Genomic DNA, 25,351 nt, shown 5'->3' with positions numbered 1-25,351 from the left:
GTTTACAGCCCAGCCTTTACCACAGGCAGTCTGCATTTTTAAAGAGGCCAAACACTTTTTCTCCCAGAGGTTTATTTAAAGAAACATTCAATGGAGGATTAAAGTTAATTTCTTATAGAAAGGAGAAGGGTCTTCCCTTTTATTCTGTAGCTGGCTCCTGCTGATAACCGTGTAAGACTTGACTTTGAGAGCTGATTCTGGCCGAGTAACCCTTTGCCTCCTTTCCCTGAAGATGCATAACTTGGGCACCACTAACCTTCTCTTAGGAGCCCGGTTTCTCTGGTCTTTATTTTCAGACATCCTCCTCTGGGTTCTCTGCTTTGTTTCTTTGACCTCTGCTAAAGATAGAGAAATAAATACGTTGCAATCTAAGCACAGAAAAAGAAAGCAGCTCCAACCTGTGTTCTCTTTTAGCTGGCTGAGGAAGCAGAGTTGTGGCCCGTGCATGACCCACAGAGCCTCATGTCTGCCTGTTCTCCTTTTTCCTAGCCCTGAGGTCTATTTTCTTTTTACTTTTAACAGCTTTATTGAGTTTTAATCCCTGGGTTTTTAGCCGGAGTCTGAACTTGATTCTTATTTAAACTACTACAGTGTGGTAAGAAAGAGTCTGGGAGTTGAAGCCAGAGGGGAAGAGAAAAAAGAAATCACATTTATTGAGCCTTGTCCTTCATCATTCGGTTCATCGGATCTTTCTGAAGCTCCTAGTGTGAGCCAGGCATTGTGAAAGGTGCTATAGGGGAGCGCTTCAGGGACATGGGAGCTGGACCCAGGCTATTTGGGTTTGAATTTCAGCTCTACCAGTGAAGTGGGACCCACCTTTAAGTGGGACCTTAATGACTTATTTAACTTCTCCTGTGCCTCGGTATCCCCATGTTAGGATGCTAATAGTGTCCCCCTGAGATATATTATGAGGACTAAATGAGTTAATAATATAGAATGAGATGATAATGGTGGTGGTGGTGATGATGATGATAGTGATGATGACAGGGAGGTGTGGGATCAGGACTCAACCGGACAGACACCTCGTTCCTCTCAGTTGTGTGTGCATGTGGGGTAGAAGTGCTTAGGGATGGAGTGTGAGAGATATATATGATTAAGTACAGTAAAACTTGGTGAGTATTATTGTAGGGCAGGGGAGGGGACCGTGGGAACACGTAGCAGGGAGGACTTCTTTGGATAGCAGGGTATACCTTCTGAACTTGAAGTCTGGCTCTTTGCTTTATGACTTTGGGCTACCCTCAATTTACTCACCTGTAAAACAGCTAACATGTTAATAAATACCAGCCTCATAGACTTGTAAAAACAAGTGGAAGTAGGCACAAAGTGCCAAGTAGAGAGTCTGGCATATAGTGAGTTCAACGACTGCTTATGGCCCCAGATTCTTTATTAATTAATTAATTAATTAATTAATTAATTAATTAATTAATTTAAAAAACTCAATTTATAATGTTGTGTTAATTTCTGGTGTAGAGCATCAGGATTCATTTTACATATATATATATATTCCTTTTCATTTTCTTTTCCATTATAGGCTGTCAGTCCTCTTCCCAAGAATCACTGGAATCACACAGACATCACCTTTGCTCACGGGGAGTCTGCTCCCCTGGCTCCTTGACAGGTCTCAGGGCAGCAGGCTCTCCATCCACCCTGCAGCCCTGCGGCACTTCCCGCTTCTGCTCCCTGGCAAGAGTGACCCCAAGGCTGCTCTGGCTTCCGAGGTCCCTTTCCCCTCTTGGGCTTGCTGATCAGTCCTTTTCCTCTTCTTCCAGGCTCCGTCTGTCTTGTTCTTCACCTTATGAAATGAGCTCTGCTGCTGGTTTGAATTGTATTTAACTTTGTTATTGTTCTTTAACTTTTCTTGTGTGGGTCTCAAGGGCAGAGACCGTCTCATCTCTGTATTTCTTACAGTGATTAGCACAGCGCTACAGTAAGTACTCAATTGTTTTCACTGGGATAGGGCTTTATGGGTCCCAAGATCTTTTGTGTAGTTTTTTTCTTTTTTAGAATTCTTCACAATCGTCCTCTGAAATCAACAGAGCAGAGAGTATTCTTTTTAGCACTGTTGAGAAACTACGGCCTACTCTAAAGCCACAGGCCCATTAATTAATTATTTAATTCTATGGGGTAGATATTTAGTAAGTGTAACTCTGTCCCGTGGGCTAGGAAAATAGAGTGGGAAGACATCATCCCCTCCCTCAAGGATGAGGCAGACATTTGAACAAATACTTGTATGAAGTTTTAGGACAGAGGAATGTATCTGGGGGAGATCAGCGAAAAATTCAGAGAAAGAGATGCTTGCATTGGTCCTTAAAGGACTGAGTTCCCGACACAGGGTGGCAGGAGGGCGTCCCATGCAGAGGAAACGCAGTATACACAGCCCATGGGAATGAAAAGACTGGCACTTTGGGAGGTTTCACAGCATCAGCAGGGCTTACAGGAGGTGCAGAGCAGGGGGGTGGTAGAAGGGAAATTGGCAGTGACTCCCAGTAGTAAGACCCCACCCAGGGCTTGCAGGAGACTGGAAGGTACCTCCCTAGTTCCTTCCCCTTGGTTCAGTCTCCCAATCTCTGACCCTTCTTCCCAGAGGCACATACAGTGGGTCCAAAAAACCACCTTTCAGTTTTGGATGGGCTCCCCATCACTCTGCTCCCTTGAGCCCCTAGCTTGTCGGCAAGTCAATTTATAATCTTCTTTTGATGCTAAAAGAAAACATCTTATCACATGAGCGACCTGCGACCTGACTGCTTGGAAGAATAAAGGTTACCAGGTGAAAGGGCATCTGTGTCCTTTACTCTCTGTGGCGTGAGGTAACGGGGAAGGAATAAAGTCCGTCTGTGACCAAACACCTGTGTTCCTCTCTCGCTTGCAGGGTCACCGGAGGGGAGCGTTAAATTGCTTCTCAAATGAGTCAGACCCGTTGTTCCCAAGGAGACCGGCTGGCGCAGCTTGAGCTCTGCGGGCAGGTCTGACCAGGCCCCTCTCACTCGTGCCTGTGTTTGCCTTGCAGCTGTGTAAATGAGTATGGAAGATTATGATTTCCTGTTTAAAATTGTTTTAATCGGCAATGCTGGTGTGGGGAAGACGTGCCTAGTCCGCCGATTCACTCAGGTAAGTCCGGGGTGGGTTTCTCCGTCTGGCCTGCGAGGTCCGGGGATCCTGATTGGATGGGTGAGTGGTACCCGCACCAGCCTCCTGGCTGCCGGGCCTGAATGCACCCTTTACAAGCGCACCAGCTCTATAGCCTAGAGTTTTGCGGATTTGGGGTGGGGGGAGACACTTAAAATTTTTCATTTTATTTGAAGTCTCAGCAACGGTGAACACGACCCCTCCTTTCTCTGTGAAATACCCTTTGTTCTTTATTTTTTTTTTTAATTTTTTATTTTTAAAACTGAAAGTGTAGTTGATGTACAATATAACATGTTACAGGTGTACAACATAATGATTCACAAATTTTAAAGGTTATATTCCATTTAGAGTTATTATAAACTATTGGCTCTGTTCCCTGTGTTGTGTAATATATTCTCATAGATTATTTATTTTGTATGTAATAGTTTGTATTGACTAGAGTTTTTAAACCGTGTCGAGGGCACACAGCTGGGTGGCTCAACACCAGCCCTCCCACGCCTCCTGTGGCTTCCTTGTGTGAAAGGGGCGAGTAGTTTTGCTTTCAGTGTGCAGCATCAAAAATAGCTTATAAGATTAAAAAAAAGATTATTCGTTAATAATAATCCAAAGGTGGAAACAAATGAATCTGGACATCAAGTTCAACCTAAATATTAACTTTATAAAAACTCAAATACAAATTAAACTATTGAAGCTCCCTGCTGATGCCCTGTCAATTTCTTCCAAGAAACTGACTGAATTGTTTTGGTTTAAAACCACATATGCTCATTTTTCTAATCTGTTTAACGGGAATGAAATGAGAACAGTGAAGGACTATTTGAACTAAATTAAATGTTCTTTCTGGGTTGAGTTCTTATCATATGTTTTGAGTACAAGTTCCCTCTGGGGCTGCCCTTTTGAGAATTCCTGCCAGGGATTATATACCTGATTTTATACAGAAATGGGTGGGAAATCTTTCTGAGGTTGACCTTTTGTGTTTTCCCGGAAAATAATGAATGGCATCCTTTTCAGGATTAGCGTGCTTGCCTCTTGTATTTTCATAAAGTAATAGTTGGGAAGATTGATAATAGCTCTCCTGTCTAAGGCACAGGGCAGCCTGGTGTCGGGGGAAGAACACTGGTTTGAGAGTGGAGACACGGGGAAGTTATGTCCCCCGGCCAGGCCTCCCCACCGCCCGCCAGGGGCATGATGATCTCCAAGGCCCCTTCCAGCTCTGACAGTCTGTGGTTCTGTGGAAAACTGCAGAGGCGGATTGGATAACACAAACAGCTAGAGGACAAAGAGTCACCTTTGGAAATGTCAAGGTTTTTCCCATGATAATGAACACAGACTAGAACGTGTGCTTATTTACTAAGCCGTGGCCTGGTAAAATCAGAAGTAACAAGCTAACAGGCATCTGGGCTCAGGCAGCTGCCACGGCATTGTGCCGGGAATTCCAACTGGTTTTCCTTCCACCTAATGTCAGTAATCTTTTCTGCTTTTGGCAGGAGGACAAGACTGCAGAGATGTAGAGAAATTTTCAGTCCTTTTATCAACAGTTCCCTTGACCTTGTCTTATTACTGAAAGTTCCCTTAGAGATTTGTCAGCCCATTCCTCTCATTTCACTGGTGGAAAACTCAGGTCTAAAGGGATGAAATGACTTATTTGCATCTCATATCATGTTAGTGGCAAGGCTAGAATTAGAACTCAGGTCTTCTGGTTCATAGCCTGACCATTTTTTTCTTTTTTTTTAAATGGAGGTACTGGGGATTGAACCCAGGACCTCATGTGTGCTAAGCATGTGCTCTAACACTGAGCTATACCCCAACCCTTAGCCTAATCATTTTTATCTTCCACATGTCCTAACCTCTGAGACCATAGGAATCTGGCTTTTCTTTTTAAAAGCCTAATTCTTGTTATTAGGGATAAAAATACTTCCATTTTTTAAACAGTAATTTTTTACCAGTAAGCACAGTGCCCCTTATTTTTCTTTTCTGTCTACTTTTTACTCTTCCCAGTCCCTCAACTTCAAAAGTTCATATTTCATAGACAGGGCTATGTTTGGTTTTGTTACTTACTAGACAGTTAAAATGAATTGGATTCAACTGTGTTTGAGGCATGAGGAATTGGGGAACAAAATGATGGGGGAGACATTGGGAAGGATTTGTTTTCTTCTTTGGCACTTGTTATACTGTAAAACAGCTGGAGCTATAAACTTGAAGCTTGGCAGCCTTGTGTTTGAGCCAAACCAAAATAGAAGAAAATTGATTCAATATTTGTAAGTAAAGTTATGAATGTTTATATTTACATCTTTTGCAGACATGCAGTGGAACATTTTCTGTTGGTTTGAAGCTCATTATTTTAAGTCCAAACTTTAATGAAAGAACCGTCTTTTTAGGGAATGGACTTAATTAAAGGTGCCCCAATCTTAGCTCCCAGAGCTAATAAAGTCCATTTTACTTTAATCTCTGGAAATTCTGGAATATGGATGTGAAGAGGAAGAGAATCTAGGTGATGAGGTCTTTCTCTAGAATTCCTCCTACCTCCAACTCCCTCCCTAAGCTTACAGGAACTATTATGTAACAGAAAATTACATTATACATGTGATTTTACTAGAATTGTATCTTTCTAGTTCAAATTCCAGTTTGATGTAAAGCTTTGTCTTGAAATAATTACATCTGGCCAGAGGGAGGGACTGGTGTGCCTGAGGTCACTCAGAGTGGCTAGGGCTGCTGACTCCTGGCTTGGTGCTATTTCTGATATACTGTCCCCCTGAATGACTTTATTTTCTTCAGCTGTCTTTCCAGGGTCACTGGCCCTGCTCTCATGTAGATATATCTGTGTGGCACATTGCACTGGGGACATAGTTACCACTCTCAGAGCCGAAGGAGATTAGGAGATTCAAAACTTCACTGTCTCATTCGCGTTTCTTGTATTGAGTTCTTGTTTGTTTGTTTTTTTCATATTTGTAGTTCACCCCAAGGGATCTCCCTGCCGTAGACTAATAGTCAGTTTTAACGTCCTTGATACTACCTTTTAGAGCACCTCCCCTAACCATCCCGATCTCATCCCTGCGGCTCCATGTTCCTCAGTCCTATCCTTGTGTCTGATTTCTCTGTTTAATTCTTTGAAATCAGGTCCCCTGTCCTTTCCCAGTTCTCTCCCTATATCCTCTCTGCTTGCCTCCCCTTTCTTTGTCCACTTTTCCCCTTCCGTCTGCTCTCAGCACTTTTCTCTCCCCCATTCACCCTCCTTCCTCCTCTCCTCAAAACATACACACAAAGTTAAATTAAACAGGGCTCCCATGACACTAACCAGAGTTCTTTTTCCTACCAGTTAACTCAACCAAAGAAAGGGGCTGGTGATTTGCAGTGATGGGGGAGGTGGGGAAGAGTTTCATTTCATCAAAAGATTTTGCTCATTGTCATTTTCCATTATTTCTGCTTTAGGGTCTTTTCCCCCCTGGACAAGGAGCCACAATTGGAGTTGATTTTATGATTAAGACAGTGGAGATAAATGGTGAAAAAGTGAAGGTAAGATGCTAAGTGTTTTATAAGGCTTTCATTGTGCTGTGTGAGAGGAAGGAGTGTTTTCATAACATTTATTAAATCACCTAATGGAAACCCACATTGAAAATAACGTAATCAGCCATGGCAGCTTATTTCCAAACAGAGTTCCTCTCTTCCTTTTGTGGGGGCAGGATCGAGTTGTGGGCGATGTGTTTACACGTGGTAAGACAGAGAGAAAAGGCTAAGGCAAGTTTGTCCCGTCTCTGTCGTGTCAGAGGTGATGTAAAAACAAGGAATTTCTTTTGAGGATCTCCTGAGTTGAGCAGAGCTGTTTCTTCTGAACAGCAGTCTCATGAAAGAGCCTCCTGATTCCTACATTCGCCGTGGGTCACTCTGTCCTATGAATCATTTATTAGAATTATTCTGTCTCCCACCCGACCTCTGTCCCTAGTAGGGGAGAAATACTAAATAAGGGGTCCGGGAGGGATCCTTGATCTCCCCTCCCCCTTTTGTGGCCTCTGGATGGTTTGGTGCTTGTAAGAATATGGTGTGTTCAGTAACAGGAGAAGGGAGGTAGTGTTTTTCAAGTGCCTAATATGTGTCAGTCCCCCGCTACATGCTTTTACACTTGCTACTGTATTTAACCTAATCTTTATTGTAAACCCTGTGAGGTAAGTGGTGAATTATCTTCAGGTCATAGTTTTCAGAGAGGTTGGGTGACTTATTTATCCATGGCTACACAGTTAGCAAAAGAGTTAGGCAGGATCTGAAGCAGTTTTGTGAGCCGGTGCACCCCACTGCCTCTCTGGGGTCTCCCCTGCTATGAGAGAGAGAATGAAGGCACAACAAGCCCGTCACCTTGGAGCAAGGAAAGAAGGAGGCGATGGAAAGAAATGTGCCGTGAGAATAAATTACTTGGAAGGAGGGTAGAGATACTGATTTTTGGCACTGTGCTCTGCCTGCCCCTCAGAGTTAGTGAAATTCCACCATCAGATCAGAGCTGAATCCCATGGAAAGAAGTGATGACCCTGGCCCCAGCAGCACAATGAGACCTGTAGCATCAGAGCTCCAGCCAGATCTCAACCTGAGCATCCCAAGTCTGAGTCCAGTGTCACTTGCATCCTTCTTCCGCATGAACCTGCACTCCTTCCGCATGAACCTGCACTTTAGATGCTTCTGGAAGACCAGAGAAGCTCCAGGGTGCTCTTACAGAATTTCACAGACACACAGAGATGTGTTTAGGGATGAGGCTCCTGCGTGGGGGACAGAAGCTTTCCCAGTGTCTCTTCCAGCCCTGACTCCTCATAGAGGTTCCTTACTGCAAAGACGTCTACACTGAATACAACAGTGATGGAGAGCTGAGGGCTCTGGAAAACAAAAGCGGGGTGGGAAATCCACATAAATGCCAACCGGAGAGGTCAGAAAAATAGTGTGGGGAGAGGAGGGAGACAGGGGTGTGCACTTAAGAGGCGGCAGCAGGAAGAGCCACTTGTGGTCTTGTTCCAGGAGAGGGAGGTGGTTGCCATCCCAAGGAGCTGGGTGAAGATAACTGCTGTTTCAGGCATTTTGTTTCCAGGTGTTTGGGTTTCTCATTTATATTCACATATGTGTATGAGTTCATTCCTTTGACCAGAGATCCAGTCCCGTGCACCAGGCCCTGGGAATAAATAGCCGTGAATCAGAAGTGGTCCCCATCGGTAAAGAACAGGTTTATTTTTCTTTCCTGAATCCCCAGGTTTAGGTATTATATTAATTCCACTTTCTGTGAATCATAACTTCATTTAAAGTACGTATTACACTTAGCTAAAATCCATCCTTTTTTAACATCTCACTCCACCACGAGACCGCAGGCTCCCCGGGAACAAGGTTTAGCTCTTCCTCATCTTTGTATCACAGCACAGTTCCTGTTCCTTTCATCGCTTTATGCCTCTGGACCTTCATCTCTGGGAAGTGAGAGTTGGCTGATCTCCCAAATCCAGTCCTAATTAATTTGCCTGTGATTCTTTCTAGCCGTGTATGTAGAATCCAGATACAAAATGTCTGTCCTCAACCGCGTTACATTAACGCGGGTCTCATTAACACTTGGACGCGTGAGGAGAGCAACCCAGGCTTCACTAAGGAGATGACTGTTGTCTGACTGTTGCCAGTGTTCTTTAACCTTTACTGAATCCCTCTTCTTGGTGATAGTTCAGTCTTTTTGCTAGTGGTTTGCAGGCTTTCTCAGAGCCCCATAGAGTCAGTGGAGAGAGAATCCACTGGTCGTTTTTGCAAGATCGGCTGCCCGGCGAGTGGCAGGGCAGGACCAGAACCTCGGTTTCTCTCCTGACTTATCCTCCCTCAGCCTCCCCTACAAGTACCATTCCTTCTAGAGTGGTTCCCAGGATCAAAGGCAGCTTATCAAAGGTATTAGAAAGATTCTTGTGGCTTTTAAGGCTTGGTGCCAAATCAGTCAAGGCAAAGTTGAGGAAGAGGCTCTTCTCTTAAAGTGGTCTGCATTATGAAGGTGACCTTGGGTAGAAAATATAATTAAAACATACAGAATTTTCTCCTCTCCATTGATTTTTTAAAGCCTATCATAAGTTAATGAGTCATAAGCAAAGCTCTAAGCTCAGTCTGCAATGTTTTAACTGTTAGGAGATGAATTATAATAGAAATAGAAGATTTGCTGGATTTTCCTCTCATCAGGTGTGTATTGCATAGATCTGAAAGTCTGGAAAGTGTGCACATGTATCTGTTCTTTCAACCATCTGTCTATCCTTTCATTCATCCAACCATCCTGTCTTAGAGTAGATGCTTTGTGCCAGGCACTGTGTTAGGGGAAGCATCCTTGGTCCCTAGTAACTTACTGTCATCTTGCTCAAACATTTTATCTGTGAAATCTTCTTTAATATCCTACTAATTTTTTAAGCAGAATGCATCAATCCTTCCTTTGTGATTCCACCATCCTTTGTTCATTTAGTTATCCATCATTCAAATGTGTTCACCATGTATCACATACTGTTTTAGGAAGGCGCTGGGGATATAAGGTTGAATAAAAGACAGCCTTTGCCTCCTTAAGAACTCAGTCTAACAAGGGGACATGCTAGTAAACCAATGATCACAGTATATTATTGTAATGGGGAGGCAGTAGAGGTGTAAATGACGGTGCAAAGAAGAGACTGGAAGAGCGCAGCCCCATGCTAGAGTGAGAGTGGTTAGAAAGCCCAGGGCTGTGGTATTGAGAGCATATTGATGGACATAAGACTAACACCAGGAGACACTCTTTCATAAAACATCTCATTTCTTACTCTGGTTGGTCAACTACGTGTTGTTTGTCCTTCTTGTACTGCAAGCTCTTCGAGATCAGAGATTGTATTTTATTTCACTTTGTTATCCTCCCTGTGCTTAGCACAGTGTTCTGCATCTATTAATCATCTATAAATGCTGAAAAAGAGCAAATGAATTGCAGAGGGAATAGTGAAACCAAGTTCAATGATAAAGGCAGTGGAATACGGATTCCCTCAAATTAACCATAAGGCTAGAAACAGGCAGCCCCCTTTGAGGAAGCAGCATACGTCTTAGCAAAAGCATAGAATCACTATTCTAGGAAATATTTCAGTGGTTTTAATTCTCAGAGCTGTTCTCAAGATGTGCCAGTCATGGGAACATACTGATTTCTAATGATGGACAGAATTAAATCCAATCACAAGTGTTTTTCAAGGCTCAGTGTGGCACTAAATTAATAGTCTTTTGTTCTAAGACACATCCTGGTAGAGGGGAGCCATGTCCCTAGGTTTGGGGCAGAGAAGAGAAATAGCTTTTGTCCTGGCAAAAGCTGTAACATCTGTATGGGTGCCTTCAGCCTACACAGGCTTTCGTGTACATCCTCAAAGAGCAGCTGCTACTTCAAATCAAAGAAGAGCCTGTGTGCCGCTGATTGGTGGCAGGGACCACCAGTCACTCATCGTCTCCTCAGCTAAACTGGTATGAGCAGAGGGTGACACCAACTGCCTCATCCTCTTTGGATGCAGATGTACATTTAAATCGGTCTCCCGTGGCAAAGGCAGCCCGGTGTGTGGACTGAGTCCCCCACTAGGAATCAGAAGCCCCGGAGTCTGAGTCCCAGCCTTGCAAGTAACTAGCTGTGTGTAACCTGTTAATGAAAGGGAGGCATAAACTTGCCTGCCTCACTGGGTTGTTGTAAAGTTTAAACGAGACCATGAGTAAATATTTGAACATTTACTACATGCCAGACACTATTTGGTGTAAGGGATGCTGCAAGTAAAACGGACCCTGACTGCCCCTTCATGAAGCTTTCAGTCTAATGAGGAAGACGGTTATTAAACAAGTTGCTACAAATAAATAAGTGATACGGATGTTGTCAGGTGCTGTGAGGGAGGAGGCTGGGTTATAGCGTGGGTTGCAGGAGGGAATATGTGGGAGTCGGGGGGCAGGGATGGGGAACCTGGCCTGATCCAAAAGTTCAGGAGGTCTTCCCTGGGGAAATGATGTTCTGTTAATGGGGGTGAATGCGTCTTGTGACAAGTGAAATTTCTGCGATTAGAAGGGGAGATTACTGCTGTTGTTATTTCTCAAGGCCTGCGATTTGTTCTGCACTCAGCAGTCTCTCTGGGGAACGATTCTCTTTCAGAAGTCTGCCCTGTGCTGTGAAATTCAGGTTGAGGTGAATTTGCCTTCTTTGTTATTAGAACCATCAGTTATTAGGTCTTAAAACTGGTAAATGACTTCAGAAAATGTGAACTTTCAGCAGGTTTGCATATTATTAAAACCTCTTTTTAAAAAGAAGCCGTAGAAGCCCAGAGAGTTTAAGTGACTTGCCCAAGGTCAGAGAATTTAAAAGTGGTGGAGAGAAATTCTTGTCTGTCATGGCACTGTTCCTGTTTTCAGTAACAAAGATAATGCCTTAATATAGTCATTTGAATTTTGAACTGGAAAAGGTGGTGAAGTTGGGTTTTCTCTCTCCAGTTGCTACCTGATATGCCAGCAGTCACAGAGTGACAGCTTGCCCTGTGTCCCGACCTTTGTAATAAGGCATTGAGATTAAGGACATAGACTCTGGGACCACAATGCCTGGTTGAATCAGCTCTTGGACATATTGGCCATGAGACATTGAGCAAGTTCATTAATCTCTCTGTGCCTCAGTTTCTTTATGTGAGAAATGGATATAGTAATAGTACCTGCCTCATAGAGTTATTGTGAGGATTAAGTGAGTTATTACATTTAAAGTGCTTAGAAAAGAGCTTGGCACATAAATGCTCAATAGTTTGGTGATTTTTTGTTTTTTAAAGAATAGAGGGGATTTACTGCTTACAACCAAAATGAGAAAGTTTGAAATATGTTACAGGACTATAAAGCTTTAATAAGACATAGGAATATGCTTTCTGGTTTAGAAAATAAACAAAATGGAAAATGAAAATATGAGCTATGGAGAATCTATAGATAAAAAATATCAATTCTTATGGTAATATAGGTTTATACTAAAAATTAACAGATCATAAATACCCTAATTTCACCTTTTAAATGATGTTACACTAGATGCCTTTGAAAAGGAAGAATAAAGGGGAAAACTCAAAATATTTTAATGAAGAAAAAAACCCAAAAAACAAAGTGAGTCCCTCTCTCTCACCAGACACACTGAACAGATTTTTTAAAAAAATTATAGGTGTCCTTTTTCTTAGGGCAGAAAATAACTATGAAATTATTTGGGTGAAGGTGATTCTGTTTCTAAACTAAGCAAACCAGTGCTTTCTTTCTTTTCTGCTTCTCCACCCTGATCCTTTTCTAATGCCTTTACAGCTTCAGATCTGGGACACAGCAGGTCAAGAGAGATTTCGGTCCATCACCCAGAGTTATTACCGGAGCGCCAATGCCTTGATCCTCACCTATGACATAACCTGTGAGGAATCCTTCCGTTGCCTTCCTGAGTGGCTGCGGGAGATAGAACAATATGCTAGCAACAAGGTCATCACTGTGCTAGTGGGTAAGTAATGACTAATGAGGGAAATTTTTTTTATTATTGAATTATAGTCAGTTTGCAATGTTGTGTCAATTTCCAGTGTAGAGCACAATTTTTCATTTCCACATGAACATACATATATTCATTGTCGCATTTTTTCGCCATGAGCTAGCTACCACAAGATCTTGTATTTATTTCCCTGTGCTATACAGTATAATCTTGTTGATCTGTTCTATATATATCTGTCAGTGTCTACAAATTTCAAACTCCTGGTCTGTCCCTTAGCCACCTCCCTCCCCCCGGCAACCACAAGTTTGTATTCTATGTCTATGAATCTGTTTCTGTTTTGTATTTATGTTTGACTAATGAGGGAAATTGACATGTGAGCATCAGAGAATTTATAATCACATAAGGCTTGTGCCATGGTACCTTCCAAGAGTGTAGTCTACAGCTATATAAATCAGTCGACATTCAGTTCTTCTGAACGCAATTGAAGAGAAAATGAAATAGATCCTATCCCATGGTGATGGTTTAGAAAAGTAAAGTAGAAAATATTGCTGATTGGTTTTCCTACCAGTGCAAGCTCTAGGGAAGAAGGTGGGCTGCCATGAAAGCTATGTGGGCTGCTAAACATTTAAAAAATCTAGGCCACAGAAACTGCTGGTCTACAAGTAAAACATATCTAAGTTGATAAAGAATTTGTTATTGAAGCAGTTGTTTTTTGCCTTAAAAATGTACTTTGACCAATTTTCAGAAAGAATCCACTAAGGATTTGTTTCATCTTGTAGGAGGGTAGGACCTCTATTTAGTATGGGGAAAAGCAGAAAACAACCCATGATTTTCTGTGGTGAGAAATATACCCATTAAAAATGGAATTGCAGGGGGAAGGGTATAGCTCAAGTGGTAGAGCTCATGCTTAGCATGCATGAGGTCCTGGGTTCAATCCCCAGTGCCTCCTCTAAAAATAGATACATACATAAACCTAACTACCCACCCCCGTCCCCCAAAAATGGAATTGCAGTGAAATGGACTAGATTATTAAAAATCCCCAGTGGTCATGGAAAAATACGAATACTGTATGATTTTTAAAATATTTTCTTCCTAAGAAGAAATATTGCTATATATTCTAGGAAGACCTGAATTTTGGAAAGCCGGGTAGAGAACCTCAGAAACATTCAGTTATGAATCATGGTTAACAGTAAGCTAAGTAAACACTTTACAGAAAGCATTACAGCTAGTATCTGTGTACCAGAAATCATATTAGGAACATTATGTGTCATGTTCCCAAATATATAGATGAGGAAACCAAGGTTCAGACAGGTGAAGTTCTTCCCCAAGCTCACACAGCATATAAGAATAACTCCAAACCCTGTGTTTGTCCAGCTGTAATATGCTGCCTTGTAACAAACTGCTGGACTTTTCCTTCAGGCCACAGGATTAAGTATGTGTCTCTCTATGAGCTAGTGCTCCAGGCTCAGTCCTGAAAACCCTCCTGGAGCACCTTTGCTGTGAAGAGCTGAAAGCCGTCTGTTTTGGACCTGAGCTTTTTCTCTGTTCCACAGAAAGCCCTTGAGAACTTGAGTCAAAGCAGTACTACTTGGGATTCTAAGGAAGTTAAGTGAGGTTATGAGGGGACATAATTAGTCAGTTCAGTATGAAAGAGACACTGGCTTTTTTAAAAAAAATTTATTATGGAAAGTTTTAAGCAGAAGCAAAATAGAGAAAACAGTATAATGAACTCCCATATACACATCTCACAGCTTTGACAGTTACCAACTCAGAGCGAATCTTATTTCATCTGTTCCCCATCTATTCTGTCTGCCCTCCCCTGCAGGTTATTTTGAAGCAAATCCCAGAGTTGTACTAATTCAGTTTATATTATTTTAGTGTGTATCTCTAAAAGATAAAAATTTTAAAAAAAGAGAACCTAACCACAATGCCATTTGCACACCTAAAAATATTAACAATTCCTTAATAGCATAAAAAATTTAGACAGTATTCAAATTTCCTTGATTGGCTCATACATTAAAAAATTTTTATTCAAATCAAGATCCAAATAAGGTCCATATCTTGTTATTAATTTTTATGTCTTTCAATTTTCCTTTTAGTTGTAGGTTATCCCTCCATTTTTGCTCCCTGTGAATTTATTTGTTAAAGCATTTGCTTGTCCTGTGGTGTTTTCAAGTCTGAATTTTGTTATTTTACTTCTGTGTTGTCATTTGATATGTTCCTCCATCACCCGTATTTCTTGCAGATTTGTAGGTAAATCTAGAGCCTGGTCAGATTCAGATTTTTTGTTTTTCATTTTAGCAAATGCACTTCATAGTTGGTATTCTGAGGTACAGTTCTCATAGGACAATCAAGAAAAATGCTTGATTCTTTCTTTTCCATTTATCACTTTTTAAAGTAGTGAGTTGGTTGCCTAGTCTTCCAAAAATATTGACATTTGTTTATATTTTGAATATCATCATAGATTTAAATATATTTGATGTATTCCAGTCCCTTGCAATGATTATTACTGATGCTCCAATTGTTGCAACTTTGAAAGTGGAGTTTCAGATACATGTACCCAAATGTTCTCATAGTAGCACCATGTATATAATAGCCAAGACTTGGAAGCAACCTAAATGTCCATCAGCAGATGACTGAATAAAGAAGTGGTGTATTTATACAATGGAATACTACTCAGCCATAAAAAGAATAAAATAATGCCATTTGCAGCAACATGAATGGACCTAGAGATCATCTTTCTAAGTGAAGACAGAAAGAGGAAAAAAAAAACAACTATATGATATCACTCATATGTGGAATCTGAAAAAAAAAGAAGACACTATGAACTCATCTACAAAACAGAAACAGACTTGCAGACATAGTAAACAATCTTATGGTTACGGGGATGGAAGGGGTAAATTTGGGAGTTTGAGATTTACAAATGTTAGCCATTAAATAAAAATAGATTTTTAAAAAAGTTTCTGTGGTATAGCACAGGGAACTATGTTCAATATCTTGTAATAACCTTTAGTAAAAAAAATTTGAAAACGAATACATGTATGTATATGCATGACTGGGACATTGTGCTTTATACCAGAAATCGACACATTGTAACTAACTGTACTTCAATAAACTATATATATTATATAAAAGTGGAGTTTCTTCAAATGGGCTCCTGAGTCCCTTTGACATGACTCAGCAATCTTTGATAACTTTCTTGCTTTCTGGTAGGAAAAGCGTTCCAGGCATATCTTATGCATTCCCTTTCCCGGACCTGGAATTAGCCATTTCTTCAAGAAGCACTGTTTCTTTTCAATGGGAAGTTGTATTTTGAGGCTACAACCAAGGTGATAGGAATCCTTTTTACTAGGGGGTTTGTGATTGCTTTTTAGGCTTTTCAGTGGACAGAGCTAGTGTGTGTGTGTATGTGTGTCTGTGCACATGCTGAATTGTGTAGCATCCACAGGGGGTGTCTTATTAGGCTCTGCTAAACACTTTGACTCAGGAGACTACCGTAGGCCCCACTTGGCATCATAGTCACTTAGAAGGATGTAGGCGAGGAAACAGCTTAACAGCAGGTCCGCATCAAGCATCCCTCTTTAGTGGAGGCAGCCCTCACAGCAGTCCACAGTGCTGTGAGGACCTCCCGGGACAGTTCAGGTGTGAAGGGAAAAGGCTCATTTCAGGCAAGTGCAGGATCATCCCTGGCTAGAAGCCTCAATGCCCCAGAGGAGCCAGTCATTCTTGTAACAACCTGACAGGCCTAACTTTCAGGATCTCTTCAAGTGAAGAATCACCATACTCAGGAAAGCCCAAAGTTAAGGCTTTCCATTAGGTATTTATAATTCATATGTAGAATTCTCAGGCCAGATGGAAGTTATCAATCAAGGGTCAGTTTTACTATGAGCAATGTTACCAAGTAATACAGTTGACATATCACCTTGGTCAGATTTCCAGAATAGAGGTAGGAAATTTTTTAAAGATAAAATAACACCATGAATTATTCACACTGATACTTCCATTTATAATTCAGGACTATGGAAATTTTATTTAACCTCATTAATTTTATATCTGTATTTCCTCTCTCTCATGCCGAAGATCCCTGTCCCAATGCCACCAGCATAATTACTCATTTGCTTTATCCCCTAAAACATGTATAGCAACCCCAGAATAATGATGCCAGTGCCACTACCAAGATGATTACTGCAACAGTTCAAGATTTTTTCCTTTAATTCTTTCTGTCCTTAGGGTACATGCCACTGGGGATGTGTGATTAAATTACTGTATCTTAAAACTCATCTGATATAGTTCCTCTCTGTGTGGTTATGCCACTTCATGATTAACAGGTTCATTTGTTTAATTTTGCTTTCAGTTTTAAGAATTGCTTTTTAAATTTTTAATGTTATATTAATTGTATAATCATGTAAAACATCAATAAGATTCTGAAATCAGATCTATAAAACAAAGTATATTTAGAGAGGTCTAGTTTCCATCCTTCATCCTTGTTTCTTTCATTGGTAACCATTATCTTTAAAATGAAAATTCTGTTTTATTATCATGTTAAAAAAAGCAAATGAACTGTACGTATTTTTTCATTCTACATCTAAGAAAGTATCTATTATGTACACTTTTTTCTACTTTGTGTCATTTGTTTAACAATATATCCTAATGTTTCATTCCGTGGCAACATGTAGACATATTCCTCATTGCTTTTTACAGTGGCAGATAACTCCAAATACCTATGGATGTAACATAGTTCATTCTGGCAGTGCCCAACTGATGGACTTTTAGGTTGTTTCCAGTTCTGTGGCATTACACATGGCACTGACATTTTAAAATGAACAATCCAGTAATCACAGTCACATTGGTTTTGTGTTACTTGCCCATCTGTCTGGTTTGACTTCAGATTCGGGGTCGAAGTTTTGAGGTTTCCGAATTTGCGAAAAAGTCAAATGACGATTCCTTCTTTGATTTTACCGCTGTTTTAGGCAACAAGATTGATCTGGCTGAAAGGAGAGAGGTCTCCCAGCAGAGAGCTGAAGAATTCTCAGAAGCTCAGGACATGTATTATCTGGAGACCTCAGCCAAGGAATCAGATAACGTGGAGAAACTCTTCCTTGACTTAGCGTGCCGCCTCATCAGTGAAGCCAGGCAGAACACGCTGGTGAACAATGTATCGTCACCCTTACCTGGAGAAGGCAAAAGCATCAGCTATTTGACTTGTTGTAATTTCAACTAAAGGCTGGGGCAAGGTGAAGCAAGAGGAATCAGCAGCTGCCCCAATGGGCCACGAATTGCTAGGGAGATCTGGCGATGACTGTGGCTCCCGCTCTGGGACCTTCTGACTCCTGTGGGCTCCTGAGCTTACAAAGCATGGCAGGCCCAGGGCCCTGTCCACAGGCCAGCATTAGCAGAACATATAATGGTTTCACCCTTTTGCGGTCTGGAGTCGGATCAAGGAGAAAATTGCACTAGGCACTCCATGATCTGCAGAGCATGTTGCTTTTGTTTTTTTAAAAAAGCAAGTAAAACGCATTCCTGAACACAGTCCAGGGGGAAGTGTACCGTAGGGACCCTCCTGCACGGCAGTGGGTGCATGTGGGGGCTGCTCTTTAGGGCTTCTGGGGGCCCCAGGGTTTCTTGTCTACCAGATAAACCAAAACTGGGAAGGCCAAGTCCTGTCTCTGCGGTGCGTGTTGATGGCGCCACGGAGATTCTGAAAAGTGTTATTTCTCTTTTCCACCGGCACTTTCAAGAACTTTGGGATGTAAAAATGAAATGAAACTACCCGTGACAACAGTAACAATCCTTGTTTTAATAATACATACAAGCTCCATGACTCCTTTTGGTGCTAATGATTCCGCTCTTTCACAGACCAAACATTTTACTACAATGATGTCCTTAAATACATTACATAGAAATAAAAGGAAAAAAAGGAGGGAAGTCCATGAATCAGCGCTCTTTCTCGAAGTCTCATTACTACCTTTTCTAGGGTAGATTTGTTGGAAAAGAGAATACTTTTCCTTTCATGTTCCCTTCTGAATCTCTACCATTTTCTTCTTTCATTCTCTCATCTTTCCTGACCTTTAAGTAAATGACAAAGTTTGAAAAATGAAAAAAAAAAGTCAATACTATAAAAGATTAGCTTGAAGACATTACAAGTACTATGAGAAAACAGACCAGATCTGACCAAAATACTGTGGATTAATGGGCTGCAGGGCAGAGTTCCAGGCAGAGCACAGTCCTCGAGAGCAGGTCACACCTTTTACTTCCTGGTACTCTCCGTCTTGGACAGACCAAGGCTTAGGATTTTGTAGATGTTTTTAGTATGGTACGTGAGAAGAGCAACAGATGAAAAGTCTCACGGACCATTTTTGTATCTGCAGTGATAACGTTAGAAAAAGTCTGCTTGTGGAAGCCGACTGAGTAGTCATCTGTCACCTCTTTGTAGTACTGTTACTCTCAGACTCATGACCATACATCCTTTCCTGTTTCTTTTTCTTTTCCTCTCTTTTCTTTCCTGGTCTCCCCCTTTTACCTCCTTTCCTCCGTATCCCGCTCCATCCCTCCCTTCCTTTTATGCATGTGTTACTGCAAATCTCCAATTCGAATGGAGGTGTATATGCCTTTACCTAGCCAATTTAAAGACAGAACTCAAAAAAGAAGCCATGCTGCTGAATATGTGTTACTGTTTCTTCAGTGCCATACTTTGAGACCTTCCAATTTGTTCACTGATATAAATGCAAATTGGGAAAATAGTTAAACCTGTTTGCTGTTGATGCTGTCAGATGTTTCTGTAGCTTGCTGCTTAGTGTAACCAAGGGATGGGGAATGGGATAAGGACAGGATAGGTAATTCCACTGTTGCTGTAGGTGGTGGCAATCTCGGTCCTGATCTATATGTGTGAAAGCTACTGAATATTAAAGCAATGAGTCATGCAGAGATGTGATATTGGTGAAGCGTTTCTAGTGTTCCTCTAGCATTTTTCAAAATGACCCATCTCTCTCACCTGGGAACTCTAGACTGTTTAAGGGACTGATACTTATAGTTGGCCTCACTGTGCTTGTCCTGATCCTTTGGGTAAGAGAAAATGATCACAGAAGTTTGAATTGCTTTTAATTTAGAATCCATCTCTACAGGAAAGAAAAATTATTTTAATAATAAACACCAACCAAAATAATTTATCATAGATGCCTTTCCCAGCCTCATTTTCCTCACCAAGCCAGCAACTAAATGTATTCAGAAAACAAGCTGATCAAGGTGGGCAGAAGAACTCTTTTTAAATGGTGAGGAAATGTCCCTAAGTGTAGGTTTATTATCTTTCATCTATGGCAAAAACCCAATGTCCCTAGCACATCACAGCCCAATTTTGTCTTGCAGCAGCAAGACAATAAAGTTGCTTTGTGAATGTGGAGAATGAGACTTTGTTAGATTGGAAATTTCGTTGTAAAATAACAAGTTCTAGGGTAACTTTTGCATTCTGAAGTTCTTATTTCCCAGGGCTCAGCCTCTTCTGCCTACCCTTGGCCAAACTCAGAAGGGGATTAGGAAGCTGTGACCTTGACCCCTTTCCTCCCGGTTACTCCTCCCAGCCTTTCTGAAACTTGCAGTCACCTATCTACAGCACATCAGCAGGGACACGAGAGAATGCAGGGCTTTGTTTCTTTTCTTCCTCGTAGTTGTGTGAATTCCAGATTAGGCCTTATGGACACTTGTTCAGTGATGTATCTCAAGTTTGAGAACAAACCCTGATAATATTGTAGGTGCTCAATAAACATTAGTTGAATAAATGACTTAGTGCCAAGAGGAGGTTTTCCGGATAAACAGAACTTTCTCAAATAGAACTTGAGAAAGGACATTAGTTCAATGTGGTCATCTTAACCCAGGCCAGGACCTAAACCTATTGGTTTGCCTACTAGTTGTTACTGTCATGGCAATATTTGCTAGGATGAGCCTTCTCATTTAATGGTGGGTGAAAATGAGGTTGCCTTTTCAATGTTCAGTTTGGCTTGATCTGACTCATAAGACTACCAGAGTCCATGTCTGCTTCCATTTTGGTGTGATTTTTTTTTTTTTTAAATACAATCACTAAATATATGGCAAAATTTTCTCAATTTCCAATTAAAGCATATATTCATGTCAGAGAGTTGGATTTGGAGAATCTGTGAAATCACATAGCTTGCTCATATTAAGGATGTTAGGGCTTTGTGTAGACTGTACCCTCACAGGATTTTGTGCTTTCTCCTTTACCAATGCAAGGCTTTTATTTCTTTATATGCGTTTGTTAGAGCTATTCAATTATATTAACATTTAATTTTGATTATATGGGGCCAATTTATCTTTCTGTGGATTATTTAGAATAGGCTATTAGGTTTTCTTGGCCTTTTCCCGCCTGTTTTTAGTCGTTTCACGTTAGCACCTCTTCCTAAGTAAAGAGGGAAGAAAATAACTAAAAACGAAAGTCAGATGGATTGATTTGATGATGTGTCAATTTCTGAGTTAGAGTTTGGTAAGAAAGGTGAAAACCACTGGCCAAAATAGATATTTGGTAATTTATTTTAAGCAATTTAGACTTGTTGGAGAAAAGAGGCAGAATTTAACCAAGGACTGGATTCATCTTTCTTCCGTTCATGAATGTTTGCCTTTGGGGGACATCAGTGACTTCCAGTATTAGATAATGATTTGCTTCATATACCCTTTGAGTTATACCATAATTCTTCCAGATCCAGCATCAAGTTTCAGTTAATGAATCTTTCTGCATAGATACCAGTTGCAAGTGATTTTGAATTGGTCCTCTGACTAAAGGGAAAAAATATCTTTTTTTTAACAAATCAAGCTACATGAATGAAATCATAATCAGAAAAAAACTTTAATTTTTTTCCATCTGTCAAACTAATGGCTTTAAAGATAGACATTTTCTATTTTGTAATTCTACAGAACTCTGTGTATTGCATGGTCATAAATACTTTAGGGACCGCTGCCCTGTTAGCCTGTGGGAGAGCTCTCCTGGGGTTTACCTTTTCTTTTTTCTAGAATTTTTTTTTTTTAACTGCAACTGGTTACTTACTTTCCTCAACCATGTCTCTGACAGATGTGGTTTAGTGCAACTGAAATACTCTTGAGACTTAACTAGAAAAGCAAAAGCAGTGAAAAAACATGTGTATCTCATCCTTCTGACAAAATGTACTCCACGTAAGCTGTATGGTTGAACGTTAGTTTGGGGATAAGAGAGGGATGTGTTTTGTTTCCTTTCTTCGTTTTGGATTTCCTATCTGTGACATAAGCCTATTTGTATTTGGAGGGAACGCTGCCTTCCCTTCCATTCTTCACACTGGAGAGAGAACATACTGAATTAAGAAATGATCATCCCTTCCAGGAGCTCATTAATACAGTAATGTTAAGGCCAGGAAGATGCCACTTCATCTCCTTTCGTAAACCCATGTTGTTGGAACATCGCAGTCATTTTTGGGAGCCATAGTTTAAAAACAAATTGAGGCATAACAAAGATGGTGAAGGATTTTTAAAATTTAAGACATTTGAAGAATGTTTGAAGGATTTAGGGAAATGTAGCTTGGGAGAGGGAGAGGATTACAGTCAGTACATTAGAGCAAGACTGTGGCTCAAAGGGGTGGAATGAGGCCCACTGAAGAGAGGCCACAAGGCCACAGATTTGAACTTCATGTCAGGGAGAACTTTCTCAAAAAGTTGGTTCACCATGGAAGGGGCTGCCTCAGGTACCGGTCTGTCAAGCAGAGGTTACATAAGAACTCAGCAAAGATGATGTGGAGAAGATCCCAGCATTTGCTGGGTAACATCTTCAATTAAATATCTGTTGACGCACAGCTAATGATTTTTTTTTTTAAGGCTTTGATCTTCTGTCCGAAGTGCATCCCATCCTCCAGGAAGGAGGTTGGTAACATGTGTTATGTCAAGAGACTGGCTTGCCATTATGCCCTATTCTGGGATTGCTTTGTGGGATTCACTGATGTCCCGTTGAAATCACAAACTGGGTCTTGAGTTAAAATTTTTAAGAGGTATTGTTTTAGTAGAAGTTACATGAAATCATGGAAACTTTGTGTTTGTCACTTGCCAAAAATTGGCTATGCTCGGTTTTAGTGAATAACTGGTATCTCTTCAGAATTTCAGGATAGGCCTTTTTAGCAGAGCAGAATCTTCAGTGAAAGGTCCCATAAATATACCAACATGAAGTTTTGCAGCTCCCATCACAGATGGGCTGGTGGTCACTGACATAAAACAGTCCCCAAGATCTATTCTGGAAAAATCTCAAATGACATTTGGTCAGTTGATCTGATTCTCTTAAAAAAAAAAAAAAAAAGAAAGGAAAAATGATCTGGAAATGATTTTTAAAAAGTGGAGGACAACTTGCTTCATGTAGAAAGTAACAAAATATAGATCTTTGATTTCAAAATCAGAGATAACAATAAGCAACATTTGGTAATAAAGTCCATGACCCACATGATTCCACCTGCAAAATAACCTGCATCCTTGCAAGGATGGTAGATGGCTCTTCATTGGTCTTTATTTTAAAAAGTCATTAGTCTTGCATCAGTATGGTGAGAAACCCTTGAGTTTGGGTGAGACTTTCTTTGACCCTTTTGGATAAGAAGTCATAGCACAAAAGCTAGCCTCTTCTTTCATTGACTTCCTGAGGTGTATGAGTAAAAATTTTACTTTCCCACTAAGTTAAAGCAGAACTTTTAGAGCTGTTGTGCTCTAGTTCCTGATGGAATCCTTGGTGGGTTGTGACTTTGACTTCAATGGGTGATACAGGGAGTTGTACAGAAGGGGGAACACTAGGCTGGGTGTGAGGAGTCCCAGTATTCCCATGAATTAGCTGTAACATTATGCAAAGCACAATCTCTTGAGCATCAGTTTCCTCATCTATGAGATAGACTCATAATAATACCTGTTAGGATTATTGTGGAAATTAAATAAGATAAATGGAAAGTATAGTGTTTAGTAAACAGTAAGCACTCAAATATTAGTTTTTTTCTCCTTGATTAAGAGCAGACTTTGGATGGCGTGATACAAGTATAGACCCTTAGAACAAAACAAGGAACCCTCCTGACTGAAAGAAAAGAGTTGCATTTCTGAGAGGACCTTGAAAGAAAGTCACTTACTTGATCCATCCTTCTGCCTTAGGGCATAACTGTTACCCAAGAGGCTCCACTCTTTACCTACTTCAAGAAAGGTATTCCTTCTCTCTCTCCCAATGGGCAATTCCAGGGTTGGAAATTCATTATCAGGAAACTTAACTTTATTACTGAAATACCTCACAGTGCAATTTGAACCTCTTTCTTCTTGATCCCATTCTTCATGGGAAGAAAACTTTGTTGATCTTGTCTTCTTTTTAAGGAGCCATGTTTGCCATTTATTATTGCCCTTTTGCCTCTTGTTTTTTTTTATTGACAGTCAGAAAAGCTCATTAAGGTGATTATTATTCCCTTGGGGAATGTCATAGGTGTTTATAAACTCAGCTTCTTACTGATATCAGATTTAGATCACCATCTTCCTGTTGATTAACTCTTCAATTATCCATGTATTTTCTTCTCTAATTAACATATAATTGATAACCAAGTGTGCTTCTAAAGAATTATTCTGGTTGTATGGCTCTTGTTTTCTCCTTTTAGTAAAAATGGAGTCATGAATCTCAGTTTTGTCATCGACTTTTAGAATTTAATTTCATATATGACATTACTTAATGGACATAATTGCTACCACCTAAGTTTAGCAGGGTTTCTTTCCCTTTCTACGTGTGCACTAAGTTCTGAAATAAAAATTGGAATACCAAATGCTCACTAAAGCAAAACTTCATGCACAGAATAACAAACGATAAGAATCTGGTCTGCTAGGATAATTTGTCACTAGTTGGTTGAATGGTGCACAGCTTTTGTTTAAGGTTACACAGTTATGCCTGGATTAAATAACAATAGCAAAACTTTGATAAGCCCTCTGAAAAACAGCTGCTAAACATACTGCTTTCTGGAATGTAATCATTAGGAATAAATACTCTCTTGTCCTATACAATTGCAGAATGTTAATGGGACTTTCTTGTAGGCTACTTGACAATGAATGTCAACTGATTTATTTAAAATTTTTTTTTGTGAATCTGTTTAAGGCGTGTTGGGGCTTTCATGTTCCTTTTGTAGAAAATTTCAAATGACTGGAATGCTGGCTTCTAATTTCTGCTCACTGAAGTGTCCTCTAGACATACGAGATAGTTGGGGCTTTTTTGATGATATGTGAGGGCACTACATACATGTATTATGTAAATACACTTACATAAATGTAAGTGTGTGAGTAAAATTGCTGTTTTCAGCAAAAAAAAAAAAAAACCCAACTCTGCTCAAAAATTCAGATAATAAAGGGTTAAGAGAGATTTTTGATAATCTAAAGGGAAAAAGTGTGCCCCATATATATTGTTGCATACATTTTAATGCATGACTTTTAGTATAGGGATGAAATAAAATACAACATATAATTCTGGAGGTCTTCTCAGCAGCTAGTTAACTATTTAGAGAAGCTGTTCCATGAAGACTTAGAGAATCCCTGATTTCCCTTTTCCTATCTCTTCCCATTGAAACATGGGTCTTTAATATACACATAGTTTTAACAAACATGTTTATCACTGAATCTTATGAACTCAACTCTATTTGGTTGTTGATTTCAAGCATAGGCTCTCAGTAATATCTGAATATGCCAGTGTATAAAATCTAACCATTAGCTTCAACACAAGCAAAATACTTGATTTTAAATGTTAATATGCAGATA

At 40.3% G+C, this 25,351-nt stretch overlaps 1 protein-coding gene across 2 annotated transcripts in view; it reads left to right on the top strand.

Annotated features, from left to right (window-relative positions):
- Window positions 1-24,915, top strand: part of RAB30 (RAB30, member RAS oncogene family) — an 87,776-nt gene extending 62,861 nt beyond the window's left edge. For both annotated transcript variants that reach the window (XM_032488754.1, XM_006186682.3), the window contains exons 2-5: window positions 3,008-3,108; window positions 6,553-6,636; window positions 12,409-12,592; window positions 17,548-24,915. In XM_032488754.1, the coding sequence (XP_032344645.1) occupies window positions 3,016-3,108; window positions 6,553-6,636; window positions 12,409-12,592; window positions 17,548-17,798 (612 nt within the window). In that variant the 5' untranslated portion in view covers window positions 3,008-3,015 and the 3' untranslated portion in view covers window positions 17,799-24,915. The remainder of the gene's footprint in view (window positions 1-3,007; window positions 3,109-6,552; window positions 6,637-12,408; window positions 12,593-17,547) is intronic.
- The last annotated feature ends 436 nt before the right edge of the window (window positions 24,916-25,351 follow it).

The sequence above is a fragment of the Camelus ferus genome, chromosome 10 (genome assembly GCF_009834535.1).
Source record: "Camelus ferus isolate YT-003-E chromosome 10, BCGSAC_Cfer_1.0, whole genome shotgun sequence".
In the NCBI taxonomy this organism is placed as follows: domain Eukaryota; kingdom Metazoa; phylum Chordata; class Mammalia; order Artiodactyla; family Camelidae; genus Camelus; species Camelus ferus.
The sequence above is the reverse complement of the archived record's forward strand: the minus strand, read 5'-3'. Positions and strand labels throughout refer to the sequence as shown.